The sequence below is a fragment of the Rhodnius prolixus genome, unplaced genomic scaffold (genome assembly GCF_049639745.1).
Source record: "Rhodnius prolixus isolate KJV_2025 unplaced genomic scaffold, Rpr scaffold_2, whole genome shotgun sequence".
NCBI classification, from domain to species: Eukaryota; Metazoa; Arthropoda; class Insecta; order Hemiptera; family Reduviidae; genus Rhodnius; species Rhodnius prolixus.
Genome location: NW_027411592.1, coordinates 9,467,538 through 9,486,709, shown reverse-complemented (window position 1 = coordinate 9,486,709; position 19,172 = coordinate 9,467,538). Strand labels below are relative to the sequence as shown.

General features: G+C 30.7%; 1 protein-coding gene across 1 annotated transcript; it reads left to right on the top strand.

The window, feature by feature from the left end:
• The first annotated feature begins 63 nt into the window (after positions 1-63).
• RpL37a (ribosomal protein L37a) lies at positions 64-18,053 on the top strand. Its single transcript, XM_074120750.1, has 4 exons — positions 64-200; positions 511-646; positions 1,898-1,982; positions 17,791-18,053. The coding sequence occupies exons 1-4, from the start codon at positions 198-200 to the stop codon at positions 17,837-17,839; spliced, it is 273 nt and encodes a 90-aa protein (XP_073976851.1). The 5' UTR covers positions 64-197; the 3' UTR covers positions 17,840-18,053.
• The last annotated feature ends 1,119 nt before the right edge of the window (positions 18,054-19,172 follow it).

The following is a 19,172-nucleotide window of genomic DNA, read 5'->3' as shown; positions in this document are numbered from 1 at the left end:
CCTAATATATCAAAAATTTAATAATTACACAAATAAAATAATTGAAAATGTTTCAGTTTAATATCAATTATTATCTTATATTTTTTTGAAAATCAATTTGACCTTAAATAAAATAAAGTGTTCTCCAAATTCAATATAGTAGGTCTTGATGTGAACAGAAGGTCCAGCTCGTCCATAGTTGTTTTGAATCAGGCAGAATGGTAAGTTGAGAATTTATATTTGAAGTTTTATCCGTAATTATTTAATCAATCCAAAAGATATCTTTACTTGTTATATTTTTAAATCAGAGCAGTTTGTTTTTTAATTCTCAACATTAGGTTCTAAAATGAGTAAACATGTGTTAATCTAACCCATGTTGCATTTTTGTTTTTTATTTTGTCCATCGGGTTAAAATGTTCTTGTTATCCTTTATGTTCTTTCCAGAATCACCAGTGGTTCTCTGAAGGCAATTAATAGTTCATAAGTTTAGGTAAAAAAAGTAGTTTTACTTAGGCACTTTTTTGTTTTCAGACGAAGGGTACTTCGAGTTTTGGAAAGCGGCGAAACAAGACCCACACTCTTTGCAGAAGGTGTGGCAGGTCTTCGTATCATATCCAGAAATCCAGATGTGCCCAGTGCGGATATCCAAGCAAGAAACTCAGACATTGTTAGTAACTAACAGTTTTGTTTTGACTAAGCCGCTATTGAAAGTACTTCGTTGTGTGTATGTCTTTATTTTTTGTAGAAAAATATTGGATAATGGTTTCTTTAATTTGATGACGTGTTGTTTTAATGGAATTATCATTATTATTTGAACAGGAAAGTCTATCGTTTAAGAACCAATTTCTTAATGGTTTTAGAATAAGAATTGATTCTAAATATTTTTATCATTAAAGGTAGCAAAAATTCGGGCTGAAGTTTCATAATGACCCACTTTAACGTTGTCAGAATGGCAAATTCCATTTAAACTGTTAAATTTAAAACCACTTAAACTTCATACACATTTGATAAAATTAATGTAGGCCTTTAAGGAAGATCTACATTTCGGAAAACAAGTTTCTTTGTTGTACGTTATAACGCACACACTAACCAGCTCTTTAAACTCCAAAGAAGCTCGGGATGAAAAGATACTAGAAATGTAAAGTAAGAATTTCAAGTTTCTTTGCCTTACATTTATTTCACTAAAACCTGGTTTTTGAAGAAAATTTAAGGAAGTTTTTTTCGACAATGTCTAAAAGAATTCCTTCAAACTAACTTTATTGTCCAACTTTCAGGTATGTAGTTACTGTTCATCAGGAGGAGCTTTTTCTAGGAGGGTAGCTAGTGATGTTCGTGCAACATGTTAGGTTGCAATCATAATGGTTCAAATCCGAAGAAATTAAAGCTTTTTGATGTATGGTTTATAGCCATTCTGTGTTAAAATCTTGATTAACGAAAAGAATCCGTTTTTTTGCATTCTTTTGCTATACTCTTGCTTCTAAGAGAATGCTCCAACATTAGTGAATTTAGCATTATCTATGAACGTGATAGGAAATTTTTTATTTATTCATTTCAACCTCTAAGTTTTTATAAGTGTTTGTTGATATTTTCAATGTAGATAGTATACTTTAAAACCCTGTCCGTTTGTCGATATTTTTTGTGGCTTTCAATATCACCCAAGGATAATCTATTAAATAGTTATTGTTCTATCATTTCAACCACAAGTCAAATGGATGGATTAATTTACGAACTAGTTAAAATTTAAAAGTTACGCATATTCAAAATATTTTAGATAGATTTTTGTTCAGTATTCTTTATTTCTTCCAGTAATTAGGGAAAGTTTAAAACAAAGGGTAAAGGGCAATTTTGATTGGTAAAAATATGTATATGTATCCATGTGTTTATTAATGTTTAGATTAATAAGTAACATTACTTTCAGATAACTGGAGTGTGAAAGCTCAAAGGAGGAAGACAACTGGGACTGGCAGAATGAGATACTTGAAAGTTGTGAGACGAAGATTCAGGTAAAATTTTTAATACATTTTAAATTTGCCCAGAGTGTTAGCATCCTAGGTCATTTTAAATGTTATATTCACAATGGAATTGTTCTCGCTTTTGGAAAAATTCTGTCATTGACCTATAGTCTTGTCAAGGTTATTTTCTATCACTTCAAGGAATCAAGTACTTATTCTAAAATTCATTATTCTTGCTATTAAAGCATTTGGTAGTTGTGTTAAACCCGTCTAAATATATTATATCACTTTGAATAAAATAGGCAATGCCTAAAGTGTCATAATTTTTAATATTAAATAAAAAAATTATATCTATTCCTAGCTGTTATATGAAAACAATCATTGCGAGAAAATAGTTACACAAAAAAAAAATAACAAATTTCAATACATTAAATAGTCAATCATTTAATAATCTTAAAACTTTCTGTCGTAAACTTCGGTACTCGTTATTTCTCATTTTATGTAATATTTCATAATATATCTAAAAAGTTTTAATTTAGAATTATTTATATTATATTACTTTATCATCGTTAAATTATTTATAAATCATAACTATATTTCAAGAGGCGTATTTTTATATTAATCATATTTTTCGTAGTTATTAAATCAGAGTTGGGCAAAAATTTAATCAATTAAAAAACAATTGAATTAAACCGAAATTTATTTTTAATCATAACTAAAAATTAAGATTAAAATTAAAATTAAATAATCAGAATTTTAATTGATTGAATTAAATTCCAAATTTAGTTTTAATCAATTTGGACGATTAAATTTTTTAATTTAATCAAAATTTGAGAGATTAAATTTTTAAAACCAAACATTGCCAATGGTTAAACCAGAATCGGACCAATGCATCTTTATTCCGCCTAGCTGGTGTCTCTTCTCTATCAATATTATCACCTTTCCCAAACTTGGCACCTTCATTCTACCATTCTGGTGACTCTCAAGACTTAGATAGGACCACCTTACACTCACATTTAACCATGTTTACCACTCACTATACTTAGATAGGACCACCTTACATTTAACCATGTTTACCACTTACTATACTTAGATAGGACCACCTTGCACTCACATTTAACCATGTTGGCGACTCACTAGACTTAGATAGGACCACCTTACTCTGACATTTAACCATGTTTACCACTCACTAGACTTAGATAGGACCACCTTACACTCACATTTAACCATGTTTACATCTCATTATACTTAGATAGGACTACCTTACACTTACATTTAACCTAGTTGGCGACTCAATAGACTTATGAACAGGGTGATCAGAGTTATGTGTTCCACCCACTTTTTTTTTAAACGGCGGGAAATTCCAAAAAAATATAAAACACGTATTTAATCAAATCTAGTTTTTTTCAGTAATTGACCCATTTTTTAAACCCCAATTTCCCCAGATACAGTATCTAAGTTTTTTTTCAAATGGAACAAACCAGATCTAGGCAGGCTAGAGCTATTCGATATATATTCCAGATCTATTCCTAGCTGTTATATGAAAACAATCATTGCGAGAAAATAGTTACACACAAAAAAAAAATAACAAATTTCAATACATTAAATAGTCAATCATTTAATAATCTTAAGCCAAGGGATTAAGGTTACTGTACACTTTATTTTTTAGATTTCCCCTCTGAAAATAGTCTATTGGGGTTAAATCCGTAGTTCGAGGTCAAAATCGGCTCTTCTTGAACCGGATGATAACTGGGGATGAAAAGTAGATTACCTACGAAAACATCGTAAGGAAAAGGACATATTGTGAACCCGGAAAACCTAGCCCTTCCACCTGTAAACCTAATTTCACTCTGAATAAGAGAATGTTGTGTATATAGTGGGACATTCGAGGACCTACACATTATGAGCTTTTAAAACCGAACGAAAAGCTAAATTCGGAGAAGTATTGTTAGCAAATGCATAATTTAAAGACAGCAGTTCAAGAAAAAAGGCCGGCGATGTTCAATAGGAAGAACATACTGCATCATGATAATGCCAGGCCAAATGCTGCTTTAAAGACTCGTCTAAAAATTGCAGAACAACGCTGGAAAATTCTGTCGCATCCACCATATTCCCCGAACTTAGCACCCTCCGACTATCACTTGTTTTTGTCCTTACAAAATTTGTTGAAGGGCGAAACATTTAAAAATGAAGTAGATATCAAACAACTACTGGTTCAATTTCTCGCATCAAAAAATAATACATTTTTAAAAAATGAAATACATAAATTGCGCTCACGCTGGCGAGATATCATTAATAATAATGGCAATTATATTATTTAATAAAGTTTATTGGTAAGAAAAATTTGTATTTTGTTTTATTCCAAAAACGGACAGAACTTTCCGGTAGACCGTATATAAGTCTAGTGAGTGGTAAACATGGTTAAATGTGCTTGTAAGGTAGCCCTATATAAGTCTAGTGAGTCGCCAACATGGTTAAATGTTAGTGCAAGGTGGTCCTATCTAAGTCTAGTGAGTGGTAAACATGATATGGAATTTTGTTCTCTTATACACTTTGTTTTCCCTCACTTATAAACTATAGTTATTTTGTGCACAGATCTAAAAATGTAGAAGATATAAAGGGTTGAAAATTTTTTGGGTCATGAAATTCTGTAAAATTATGGCCGTTCTATATCTCCCACTGTGAACCATGTATTGGTATGGAATTTTGTTCTCTTATAGACTTTGTTTTTCTCAATTATAAACTATAGTTATTTTGTGCACAGATCTAAAAAGGTAGAAGATATAAAGGGTTGAAAAGTTTTTGGGTCATGAAATTCTGTAAAATTATGGCCGTTCTATATCTCCCACTGTGAACCACGGATTGATATGGAATTTTGTTCTCTTATACACTTTGTTTTTCTCAATTATAAACTATAGTTATTTTGTGCACAGATCTAAAAAGGTAGAAGATATAAAGGGTTGAAAATTTTTTGGGTCATGAAATTCTGTAAAATTATGGCCGTTCTATATCTCCCACTGTGAACCACGTATTGATAAGGAATTTTGTTCTCTAATACACTTTGTTTTTCTCAATTATAAACTATAGTTATTTTGAGCACAGATCTAAAAAGGTAGAAGATATAAAGGGTTGAAAATTTTTTGGGTCATGAAATTCTGTAAAATTACGGCCGTTCTATATCTGCCACTGTGAACCATCTATTGGTATGGAATTTTGTTCTCCTGTACACTTTGTTTTTCTCAATTATATACTATAGTTATTTTGAGCACAGATCTAAAAAGGTAGAAGATATAAAGGGTTGAAAATTTTTTGGGTCATGAAATTCTGTAAAATTATGGCCGTTCTATATCTCCCACTGTGAACCATGTATTAGTATGGAATTTTGTTCTCTTGTACACTTTGTTTTTCTCAATTATAAACTATAGTTATTTTGTGCACAGATCTAAAAATGTAGAAGATATAAAGGGTTGAAAATTTTTTGGGTCATGAAATTCTGTAAAATTGTGGCCGTTCTATATCCCCCACTGTGAACCACGTATTGATATGGAATTTTGTTCTCTTATACACTTTGTTTCCCTCACTTATAAACTATAATTACTTTTTGCACAGATCTAAAAAGGTAGAAGATATAAAGGGTTGAAAATTTTTTGGGTCATGAAATTCTGTAAAATTATGGCCGTTCTATATCTCCCACTGTGAACCATGTATTGGTATGGAATTTTGTTCTCTTATAGACTTTGTTTTTCTCAATTATAAACTATAGTTACTTTTTGCACAGATCTAAAAAGGTAGAAGATATAAAGAATTGAAAATTTTTTGGGTCATGAAATTCTGTAAAATTATGGCCGTTCTATATTTGCCACTGTGAACCATCTATTGGTATGGAATTTGTTCTCTTGGAAACTTTGTTTTTCTCAATTATAAACTATAGTTATTTTGTGCACAGATCTAAAAAGGTAGAAGATATAAAGGGTTGAAAATTTTTTGGGTAATGAAATTCTGTAAAATTATGGCCGTTCAATATCTCCCACTGTGAACCACGGATTGATATGGAATTTTGTTCTCTTATACACTTTGTTTTTCTCAATTATAAACTATAGTTATTTTGTGCACAGATCTAAAAAGGTAGAAGATATAAAGGGTTGAAAATTTTTTGGGTCATGAAATTCTGTAAAATTACGGCCGTTCTATATCTCCCACTGTGAACCACGTATTGGTATGGAATTTTGTTTTCTTGTACACTTTGTTTTTCTCAATTATAAACTATAGTTATTTTGAGCACAGATCTAAAAAGGTAGAAGATATAAAGGGTTGAAAATTTTTTGGGTCATGAAATTCTGTAAAATTATGGCCGTTCTATATCTCCCACTGTGAACCATGTATTAGTATGGAATTTTGTTCTCTTGTACACTTTGTTTTTCTCAATTATAAACTATAGTTATTTTGTGCACAGATCTAAAAATGTAGAAGATATAAAGGGTTGAAAATTTTTTGGGTCATGAAATTCTGTAAAATTGTGGCCGTTCTATATCCCCCACTGTGAACCACGTATTGATATGGAATTTTGTTCTCTTATACACTTTGTTTCCCTCACTTATAAACTATAATTACTTTTTGCACAGATCTAAAAAGGTAGAAGATATAAAGGGTTGAAAATTTTTTGGGTCATGAAATTCTGTAAAATTACGGCCGTTCTATATCTGCCACTGTGAACCATCTATTGGTATGGAATTTTGTTCTCCTGTACACTTTGTTTTTCTCAATTATAAACTATAGTTATTTTGAGCACAGATCTAAAAAGGTAGAAGATATAAAGGGTTGAAAATTTTTTGGGTCATGAAATTCTGTAAAATTATGGCCGTTCTATATCTCCCACTGTGAACCATGTATTAGTATGGAATTTTGTTCTCTTGTACACTTTGTTTTTCTCAATTATAAACTATAGTTATTTTGTGCACAGATCTAAAAATGTAGAAGATATAAAGGGTTGAAAATTTTTTGGGTCATGAAATTCTGTAAAATTATGGCCGTTCTATATCTCCCACTGTGAACCATGTATTGGTATGGAATTTTGTTCTCTTATAGACTTTGTTTTTCTCAATTATAAACTATAGTTACTTTTTGCACAGATCTAAAAAGGTAGAAGATATAAAGAATTGAAAATTTTTTGGGTCATGAAATTCTGTAAAATTATGGCCGTTCTATATTTGCCACTGTGAACCATCTATTGGTATGGAATTTTGTTCTCTTGGAAACTTTGTTTTTCACAATTATAAACTATAGTTATTTTGTGCACAGATCTAAAAAGGTAGAAGATATAAAGGGTTGAAAATTTTTTGGGTCATGAAATTCTGTAAAATTATGGCCGTTCAATATCTCCCACTGTGAACCACGGATTGATATGGAATTTTGTTCTCTTATACACTTTGTTTTTCTCAATTATTAACTATAGTTATTTTGTGCACAGATCTAAAAAGGTAGAAGATATAAAGGGTTGAAAATTTTTTGGGTCATGAAATTCTGTAAAATTACGGCCGTTCTATATCTCCCACTGTGAACCACGTATTGGTATGGAATTTTGTTTTCTTGTACACTTTGTTTTTCTCAATTATAAACTATAGTTATTTTGAGCACAGATCTAAAAAGGTAGAAGATATAAAGGGTTGAAAATTTTTTGGGTCATGAAATTCTGTTAAATTATGGCCGTTCTATATCCCCCACTGTGAACCACGTATTGATATGGAATTTTGTTCTCTTATACACTTTGTTTCCCTCACTTATAAACTATAATTACTTTTTGCACAGATCTAAAAAGGTAGAAGATATAAAGGGTTGAAAATTTTTGGGTCATGAAATTCTGTAAAATTATGGCCGTTCTATATCTCCCACTGTGAACCATGTATTGGTATGGAATTTTGTTCTCTTATAGACTTTGTTTTTCTCAATTATAAACTATAGTTATTTTGTGCACAGATCTAAAAATGTAGAAGATATAAAGGGTTGAAAATTTTTTGGGTCATGAAATTCTGTAAAATTGTGGCCGTTCTATATCCCCCACTGTGAACCACGTATTGATATGGAATTTTGTTCTCTTATACACTTTGTTTCCCTCACTTATAAACTATAATTACTTTTTGCACAGATCTAAAAAGGTAGAAGATATAAAGGGTTGAAAATTTTTTGGGTCATGAAATTCTGTAAAATTATGGCCGTTCTATATTTGCCACTGTGAACCATCTATTGGTATGGAATTTTGTTCTCTTGGAAACTTTGTTTTTCACAATTATAAACTATAGTTATTTTGTGCACAGATCTAAAAAGGTAGAAGATATAAAGGGTTGAAAATTTTTTGGGTCATGAAATTCTGTAAAATTATGGCCGTTCAATATCTCCCACTGTGAACCACGGATTGATATGGAATTTTGTTCTCTTATACACTTTGTTTTTCTCAATTATTAACTATAGTTATTTTGTGCACAGATCTAAAAAGGTAGAAGATATAAAGGGTTGAAAATTTTTTGGGTCATGAAATTCTGTAAAATTACGGCCGTTCTATATCTCCCACTGTGAACCACGTATTGGTATGGAATTTTGTTTTCTTGTACACTTTGTTTTTCTCAATTATAAACTATAGTTATTTTGAGCACAGATCTAAAAAGGTAGAAGATATAAAGGGTTGAAAATTTTTTGGGTCATGAAATTCTGTTAAATTATGGCCGTTCTATATCCCCCACTGTGAACCACGTATTGATATGGAATTTTGTTCTCTTATACACTTTGTTTCCCTCACTTATAAACTATAATTACTTTTTGCACAGATCTAAAAAGGTAGAAGATATAAAGGGTTGAAAATTTTTGGGTCATGAAATTCTGTAAAATTATGGCCGTTCTATATCTCCCACTGTGAACCATGTATTGGTATGGAATTTTGTTCTCTTATAGACTTTGTTTTTCTCAATTATAAACTATAGTTATTTTGTGCACAGATCTAAAAATGTAGAAGATATAAAGGGTTGAAAATTTTTTGGGTCATGAAATTCTGTAAAATTGTGGCCGTTCTATATCCCCCACTGTGAACCACGTATTGATATGGAATTTTGTTCTCTTATACACTTTGTTTCCCTCACTTATAAACTATAATTACTTTTTGCACAGATCTAAAAAGGTAGAAGATATAAAGGGTTGAAAATTTTTTGGGTCATGAAATTCTGTAAAATTATGGCCGTTCTATATCTCCCACTGTGAACCATGTATTGGTATGGAATTTTGTTCTCTTATAGACTTTGTTTTTCTCAATTATAAACTATAGTTACTTTTTGCACAGATCTAAAAATGTAGAAGATATAAAGGGTTGAAAATTTTTTGGGTCATGAAATTCTGTAAAATTGTGGCCGTTCTATATCCCCCACTGTGAACCACGTATTGATATGGAATTTTGTTCTCTTATACACTTTGTTTCCCTCACTTATAAACTATAATTACTTTTTGCACAGATCTAAAAAGGTAGAAGATATAAAGGGTTGAAAATTTTTTGGGTCATGAAATTCTGTAAAATTATGGCCGTTCTATATCTCCCACTGTGAACCATGTATTGGTATGGAATTTTGTTCTCTTATAGACTTTGTTTTTCTCAATTATAAACTATAGTTACTTTTTGCACAGATCTAAAAAGGTAGAAGATATAAAGAATTGAAAATTTTTTGGGTCATGAAATTCTGTAAAATTATGGCCGTTCTATATTTGCCACTGTGAACCATCTATTGGTATGGAATTTTGTTCTCTTGGAAACTTTGTTTTTCTCAATTATAAACTATAGTTATTTTGTGCACAGATCTAAAAAGGTAGAAGATATAAAGGGTTGAAAATTTTTTGGGTCATGAAATTCTGTAAAATTATGGCCGTTCAATATCTCCCACTGTGAACCACGGATTGATATGGAATTTTGTTCTCTTATACACTTTGTTTTTCTCAATTATAAACTATAGTTATTTTGTGCACAGATCTAAAAAGGTAGAAGATATAAAGGGTTGAAAATTTTTTGGGTCATGAAATTCTGTAAAATTACGGCCGTTCTATATCTCCCACTGTGAACCACGTATTGGTATGGAATTTTGTTTTCTTGTACACTTTGTTTTTCTCAATTATAAACTATAGTTATTTTGAGCACAGATCTAAAAAGGTAGAAGATATAAAGGGTTGAAAATTTTTTGGGTCATGAAATTCTGTAAAATTATGGCCGTTCTATATCTCCCACTGTGAACCATGTATTAGTATGGAATTTTGTTCTCTTGTACACTTTGTTTTTCTCAATTATAAACTATAGTTATTTTGTGCACAGATCTAAAAAGGTAGAAGATATAAAGGGTTGAAAATTTTTTGGGTCATGAAATTCTGTAAAATTATGGCCGTTCTATATCTCCCACTGTGAACCATGTATTATTATGGAATTTTGTTCTCTTGTACACTTTGTTTTTCTCAATTATAAACTATAGTTATTTTGTGCACAGATCTAAAAAGGTAGAAGATATAAAGGGTTGAAAATTTTTTGGGTCATGAAATTCTGTAAAATTACTTCCGTTCTATATCTGCCACTGTGAACCATCTATTGGTATGGAATTTTGTTCTCCTGTACACTTTGTTTTTCTCAATTATAAACTATAGTTATTTTGAGCACAGATCTAAAAAGGTAGAAGATATAAAGGGTTGAAAATTTTTTGGGTCATGAAATTCTGTAAAATTATGGCCGTTCTATATCTCCCACTGTGAACCATGTATTAGTATGGAATTTTGTTCTCTTGTACACTTTGTTTTTCTCAATTATAAACTATAGTTATTTTGTGCACAGATCTAAAAATGTAGAAGATATAAAGGGTTGAAAATTTTTTGGGTCATGAAATTCTGTAAAATTGTGGCCGTTCTATATCCCCCACTGTGAACCACGTATTGATATGGAATTTTGTTCTCTTATACACTTTGTTTCCCTCACTTATAAACTATAATTACTTTTTGCACAGATCTAAAAAGGTAGAAGATATAAAGGGTTGAAAATTTTTTGGGTCATGAAATTCTGTAAAATTATGGCCGTTCTATATCTCCCACTGTGAACCATGTATTGGTATGGAATTTTGTTCTCTTATAGACTTTGTTTTTCTCAATTATAAACTATAGTTACTTTTTGCACAGATCTAAAAAGGTAGAAGATATAAAGAATTGAAAATTTTTTGGGTCATGAAATTCTGTAAAATTATGGCCGTTCTATATTTGCCACTGTGAACCATCTATTGGTATGGAATTTTGTTCTCTTGGAAACATTGTTTTTCTCAATTATAAACTATAGTTATTTTGTGCACAGATCTAAAAAGGTAGAAGATATAAAGGGTTGAAAATTTTTTGGGTCATGAAATTCTGTAAAATTATGGCCGTTCAATATCTCCCACTGTGAACCACGGATTGATATGGAATTTTGTTCTCTTATACACTTTGTTTTTCTCAATTATAAACTATAGTTATTTTGTGCACAGATCTAAAAAGGTAGAAGATATAAAGGGTTGAAAATTTTTTGGGTCATGAAATTCTGTAAAATTACGGCCGTTCTATATCTCCCACTGTGAACCACGTATTGGTATGGAATTTTGTTTTCTTGTACACTTTGTTTTTCTCAATTATAAACTATAGTTATTTTGAGCACAGATCTAAAAAGGTAGAAGATATAAAGGGTTGAAAATTTTTTGGGTCATGAAATTCTGTTAAATTATGGCCGTTCTATATCCCCCACTGTGAACCACGTATTGATATGGAATTTTGTTCTCTTATACACTTTGTTTCCCTCACTTATAAACTATAATTACTTTTTGCACAGATCTAAAAAGGTAGAAGATATAAAGGGTTGAAAATTTTTTGGGTCATGAAATTCTGTAAAATTATGGCCGTTCTATATCTCCCACTGTGAACCATGTATTGGTATGGAATTTTGTTCTCTTATAGACTTTGTTTTTCTCAATTATAAACTATAGTTACTTTTTGCACAGATCTAAAAAGGTAGAAGATATAAAGAATTGAAAATTTTTTGGGTCATGAAATTCTGTAAAATTATGGCCGTTCTATATTTGCCACTGTGAACCATCTATTGGTATGGAATTTTGTTCTCTTGGAAACTTTGTTTTTCTCAATTATAAACTATAGTTATTTTGTGCACAGATCTAAAAAGGTAGAAGATATAAAGGGTTGAAATTTTTTTGGGTCATGAAATTCTGTAAAATTATGGCCGTTCTATATTTGCCACTGTGAACCACGTATTGATATGGAATTTTGTTTTCTTATACACTTTGTTTTTCTCAATTATAAACTATAGTTATTTTGAGCACAGATCTAAAAAGGTAGAAGATATAAAGGGTTGAAAATTTTTTGGGTCATGAAATTCTGTAAAATTATGGCCGTTCTATATCTCCCACCGTGAACCACGTATTGATATGGAATTTTGTTCTCTTATACACTTTGTTTTTCTCAATTATAAACTATAGTTATTTTGAGCACTGATCTAAAAAGATAGAAGATATAAAGGGTTGAAAATTTTTTGGGTCATGAAATTCTGTAAAATTATGGCCGTTCTATATCTCCCACCGTGAACCACGTATTCGTATGAAATTTTGTTTTCTTGTGCACCTTGTTTTTCACAATTATAAACTATAGTTATTTTGTGCACAGATCTATAATTTTAGAACATATAAAGCAGTGGTTCTTAACCGGTGTTCCGCGAATATGGTCCAAGTGTTCCGCGAAATTTCAATTTTAAATGTATTGAAATTTAGAAACTTAGGAAAGATACGAAAACAAAAAATTGTTCCTTTTTTTTAATTTGAATTTAATTTTAAGTTCTTGCTAAATACCGATTTTCAAATTATTTAATGTTAGTGTTCCTCGAGAAAAATATATACATATAATTGTGTTCTGCGTCTATGAAAAGGTTAAGAACCACTGGTCTAGTGACTCGTGAAGAAGTCCAAGTCTACAAAAATTAACCGAAAAGTATTTATTGAAGACGCTTAGAAAAAGGGCCTCGCCAAAACGTGGTTCGAACCATTGGTTGAAAAGCCATAAAAGTGGATGATTAAATTAGTTTGATTAACGATTGAAATTGAACTAATTCGGTGATTAAAATTAAAGTTCAATTTAATTCTCAGATTTAATCATAATTTTTTTAGTTTGATTAACGATTAAATCTGAAATTTAATTGATTAAATAACTGTCATATGATTAAAATTACGATTAAATTCGCCGATTAAATTCTGATTAAAATTAAAAATAAAAATCAATTAAATTTAGAATTTAATTTTTTTTTTAATCAGTGCCCAACTCTGTATTAAATTATAGGTTTTCCTTTTTTACCTATTTGTATGCGAAATATGTAGAATTTATTTTATAGTTTTCTACTTTCTCTTATATTTTAATTTATTTTTGTACCCGGATGTTCAAGTGTAATTTACATGATTTACTCTTGTATGAAACTGTCATATTAGGGTAGATTTATGCTATCGCCCTTACAATTAAAAGAAAAAAGAAACATACTTTTTGTAGTTGGCTTTAATTGTTGCATGTGTACGGAGTTTCTTGATAACAAGCAGTAAACCGGACTATTCAGTTCCATTTGTTTGTTTTTTTTTTAATTTTTTTAGTTCACCTTTTTATATAAAGCGACAAATTATTTTCTTTAAACTGATAACGTTCTTTGTGTGGCGCTGCGGCCCCATGTAGATCCTTTGCTGCCTCTTTCAATAAAACATCCCTCTCGTGATGTTCTACAGCTTTCCTCCACCACTGTCGCACTCCCAGCCATTCCAAATCATCCTCAACGTCGTCCAACTACTAATTGTTAAAAAATAGTTCGGCTCCAGTTACTTAATTTTCATACAATGACAAAAACAAAATTAAATATATATGTATATATATATTTTTAAATAAAAACAACCTGAAATTAGGTAAACAACGGTTCCGATGTAACTGTGGTAAACAATTATTATAATAAATAATAAATAAATAAATAAATAACTTTATTGCTTATAAGTTTACAGCTTTTTGCAATGAGTTGGTTAAACATAAATAAACTACAGTGTACTACATTAAATGAGCATAATGTAAAAAAATAATAATAATATAAACATAAACAAAAATAAATGATACATTTCACTAAAAATTATTGTTATTTCAATTTTTTTTCCTTAAATTAATACACTCAACTGTGAATTTTACTTGAGCCCTAATATTACACCTGCTTTTTGCCGCTTTTCCAAAGCTTGAGTTACAAAATGGTATAAATTCTGTAACTCTAATTTAGAGTGGAAAGTCAAAAGGGAAACTATTTCCAATGTATATTTATTCAAATGCTGATACCTTAAGGGACTGTAGTAAAGGCACTCTATTAAGAAATGTTCTAACGTGTCAGATTTAAACAATGAACAGGTAAAACAGAGGTTTTCTGGATTAAATTTAAATTTCCTCCCCATTATGAAAAAACTTGTAGATTTATTGCTAACAAGCCTTAACTGCACAAATAATCTTAAAACTGCAATGCTCATGTTAACATTAAGAAAGTGCTCCTCGATGCCTAAAGCACTTACTAACCTGTAGTGAAAGTTAAACCTGGAGTTCAGAACATTATTTACATCCTTACACAAAAGGTTATTCTGAAATGAAATTTTTAAATTGGTGAGGTTGTTCTTTAGAAGGACTGGATTTTGACTGTTCCAAATATCTATGGCACCGATGCTGTACAACATATTTTTTAAACGTGAACACCAATTGTAAGGAATATTTGTATTATTATTTTCCTGAACTAATTTTAAATAACAGATTTTCTGAATTTGATTATTAGGTAATGATAACAGTTTGTGCCAGAATTTAATCATTCTATTGAATATATAACATTTTAGGTGATAACTATTTACTTCTAAGCGGATGTAACTATTTGGGGTATTGGAAGATAAATGTAGCAAGTATTTGAAAAATCTTAATTGTACTCTTTCTAATATATCCGAGTAATCAGCAGCCCAATTTTCGGAGGAATACAGTAGGGTCGGCAATATTAGTGACTTAAAGAGTTGAACTTTAGAGTTCCAACCATCAGATTTATAGCGAGATAATATGTTCATTACTCTAGGAATAACCACCTCGCTTTTATTCACAAAATAATCGCAAGCTTTTCTAAATTTTCCCGATGAAGACAGTGGCACACCTAAATAATTAAAAGACTTTACTAAATTTAGCGGCTGCTCATTGTACATAAATCTATTATTTATTTTAAAGTGTCCAGCTTTTGTGAACGGCATTACAACTGTTTTTGTAATATTTACTTGTAAATCATTTTCAATGCAATAATCGTTCAATAACTTTAATTTCAGTTGTACATCATGCCATGAGTAGGCTGTAATTGCAATATCATCTGCGTACAATAACATTAACAGGTCTTGTTTACTGTTTATATTAATGCCACATGCTCCTTTTTTCCTAAAGTATTCCACAATATCACTAATGTATAAAGAGAACAGCAGAGGACTCAGGCTTTCACCTTGCAAAACTCCACGGGTAACATCTATTATCTCAGATTGAGTATTATTCTTTTCAATGATAATATTTGCAAGTTTATATATTCCCTTAATGACACGTATATATTTCGGACTTACTCCAATACTAAATAATTTCTGCCATAACTTATCGTGCGGCACTGTATCGAAGGCCTTTCGAAAATCAACGAAAATTACGTACACCTTCCTCTTTTTCACTGTCAGCTGTAGATTGATAGCCGATGAGAGAACAAATATTGCATCAGAACAGCCTTTATTAGCGCGGAAGCCTAACTGTTCATCGGGAATGACATTGTTGTTTTCTGCCCATATTGTCAGACGAGTTCTTAACATTTGGGTAAAAATTTTAACGACGCAGGGTAAACAATTATTATAACAAACGAACAACCCGTATTGAAATGTCTTATCTTATAAGAAAAGAAATTGTCAAAATAAGAAAATTATTTCGCAATTAGACTTGATAAGTTAGAGAACGGTTCAGTACTAAGTGTTAACATAATTTCTTATGTAGTATTAATAATAAATAGTAAAGGATTATGTTAATTTAAGTTACTTTTCTGTTTTTGTTAAAGTAAATTAACAACATTTTATTTTTGTGTGCATTTCTGGAAGATAAATAATAATTTATTCTAATTAAACTAAATTGATAGACTTTTGACGTGGTAATCTATTTGTATGCACGATGTCAATTAGCATGCCTTATGTTTTACGTACGTTCCAAACTCGTTAATAAAGAGCATACTTTTGCACGAGTAAGAAACTATGTATTGCCGATGAAATTAAGCACGTTCTTAATACTTCCTTTTAATGGTAAGGATTGGGATAGACTTTGTGGGTATGTGAGGGCGGCATCCACATACAGAGATTTTCTTGTTGCCCGGTACAATGGATAATGTAGGTATATAATGTAAATAGGTTATTATTATTAATATTATTTCATTATTATTTTCTCCAGGTTTTATTTTATGTTTGAGTTATGTTATAGGTTTATTTAAGTTGCGTTTTCATTTTTATTTTTATATATATTCTGTAAGTTAAAGACTAACTTGGCAGACGGACGTGTGTCTATTGCCGAAAAGTGTATTTTTATTTAGTATGATTTATACAATATTCTTTTCAAATAAACACTTATTATTATTATTAATAATACTTCTTTTTAACGAGGGCTAAGTCAAAGCGAGTGAAAAGTTAAAAATAAATAAATACATTGTGTGAACAGTCACATGTTTGGTCTTATATACTTCTTAAGTTCCTTACTAACAAATCTTCTCCAAACTCAAATATTTGAATTATACTTTGTTCTTAATAGCGTGATACATTTTGTAAGGACCTACATTTCACTGAAGTAACACTCGAGACCGGGAAGTTATCAATCAGCCCCTCCCTGATATCTGCCCTAAAAACGAATTAAATTTTAAATTATAGATCTTAGTGTGTGTATTGTATTGTCTCAAAGAATAAAACATCTCTTGAGCTTAGTTATCAAGTTAGCGCTGTATGTACACTTCGCTGAAGTGGCACTAAACAGGTAAAGTATCCGCCCTCTCCAAAAAAATGGCTTCAATTAGATTTTCATTGAAAAATCATTCTAATAAACGTATTATATGTGTGTAATTACTATACGAGGATTAAACAAAGTCGTAGAAGCAGCTTTAATAAAAAAAAAATCAAAATACTGGAAAATTATTGCCGTTAAATGAACTCACGTTGACTGACCACTTGGTCCCAAATTTATTTCCGCACCTAGTGTGACTCATGCGTTTTTAGTTTTTGAGTTACGGACTATCATATTCATACTCATCTGTATTAATTATAGGAAACCATGTTTTCATACTTACGGGACATTAAAACGAATATTCCCATAGAAACCTCAAAATGGAAAGTCTTCCTGATTACGATATTTACTTCTAGATGATTGGAAAGTGGTTCTGCTTTGGGTTTGGTTTGTGTTAGTTAACCCTTTCCGGACCGAATTATTACATAGAAAAATGCAAAAAAAAAATCAATACAAATTCAGACAAAAATGTAAAAATCACGACTTGTGCTGTCTCAACAGATATCATGAAAGAAAACTAAAATGATGCCAATTGTATCATTTGGTCAAAATTAAGCATGGAATAATATATTTTAAACTTGTGATGCCATACGGCATCATTGAGCTGGAAAGGGTTTTAAGACATTTATTTGTTGGCATTTATTATAATAAATTTATAATTATCCACTGTATTTAGATTCCTTCACTTGTAAATGTTTTTAAACTGCTTTTGCTTGATTTGTTTCAGAAATGGATTTAGAGAAGGACCTCGCCCAGTTAAAAAAGTCACCTCATAATTTTTTAAGACAAAATAAAAGAATTAAAAAAAAAAAATATTTTAAAAAACCCCTTCAAAATTATTTAATAAAAAAAAAAATAGTTTTCACTTTTAAAAATAAAATTGTAAGAACAAATAATAGATTGCATTTTTTGTTTCCTTATGATTTTTTTTTTGTTTAAATAAAATTTAAAAAAAATTGTTTTAATATTAACATATTTTGAAGGGAATAATATGTGTTTTTATTTCCCCTTTATCATTACCAACCTTGATTTCCAGATTTACTTCTTTTAAAAACAAAAAAAATTACTTATTCGTAATAATGGGATGTTTTTATAAGGGCCCACGTGTGAATCAGAAAAGAGATGAGTTACTAAATTCTGCCCAGCGTTCCCCAAACAAAGTGAACTTGTTTCCACAGACCTTTCATCACGGTCGCACGCCTCACTACCCCTGCAGCTTACATAGTACACGTGTACAAACACGTAGGACAGCTGTTCTACTCTCGGGGTACTATCATTGCCGGCCGCTCTCTTTCTTGAATAAACTATATCAACTCCTAACACACTCTTCTGTGTTGAAAGTGCTAATGTGTTCATAATTCCATCCACTTATCGGTTACAATTCTTCTCCTCTTAATGCTTGAATTAATCAATTCTTTGCCAGCCTTGTCACTTTGCTTAAATTAACGCATCTATCAAAAAAGTGCTTGAAGAACTATTTCTTAAAAAAGTTCAAGAATTAACGTACAAAAACTAAAAAAAAAAAAAGCGCGTGATCTCATTATGTAAGAAAGAATAAAATAATAATTATAATCGGCGCTAGTGTCCATTACTGAGCCGTGGCCTCCTCAATTCGCTTCCGCCAGTCAGTCTCTATTTGTTGCAGCAACCTTGCAGTTTGTTACGTGGAGTAGTTTCCTGGTATCTTCACTTACTTCATCCATCTTAATTTGGGTTTGCCTACTTCTCTATCCCGGTTTAGTTCTAACTGTATGAACCTTTTGGGCATTTCTATCCTCATCCTCACTAAGTGGACCCCGCCCATCTAGTACGTTAAGTTTGATTTTTTAACGGACTACTTGGAAAAGATGCTGTAAGTCCTGATTCATCTCCACCAAACTGTGTCTTCTTTGACTAGACTGTAGATGTTACAGAACAAAAAAGATGTTCTTATATTATGTACACATCCTTGAAAAAGTAATATAATTTTAATTTGCCCAAATAAAAAATTGCTATTTAGTAAAAGCCGAAACGTAACAAAATAGAAAGAAAAAAAGAAGTGATACCGATAAATTAAAAGAGAAACAAGACAGTACCGGGTAAGACAGTAGTAAGTAGGAGAGTCACATA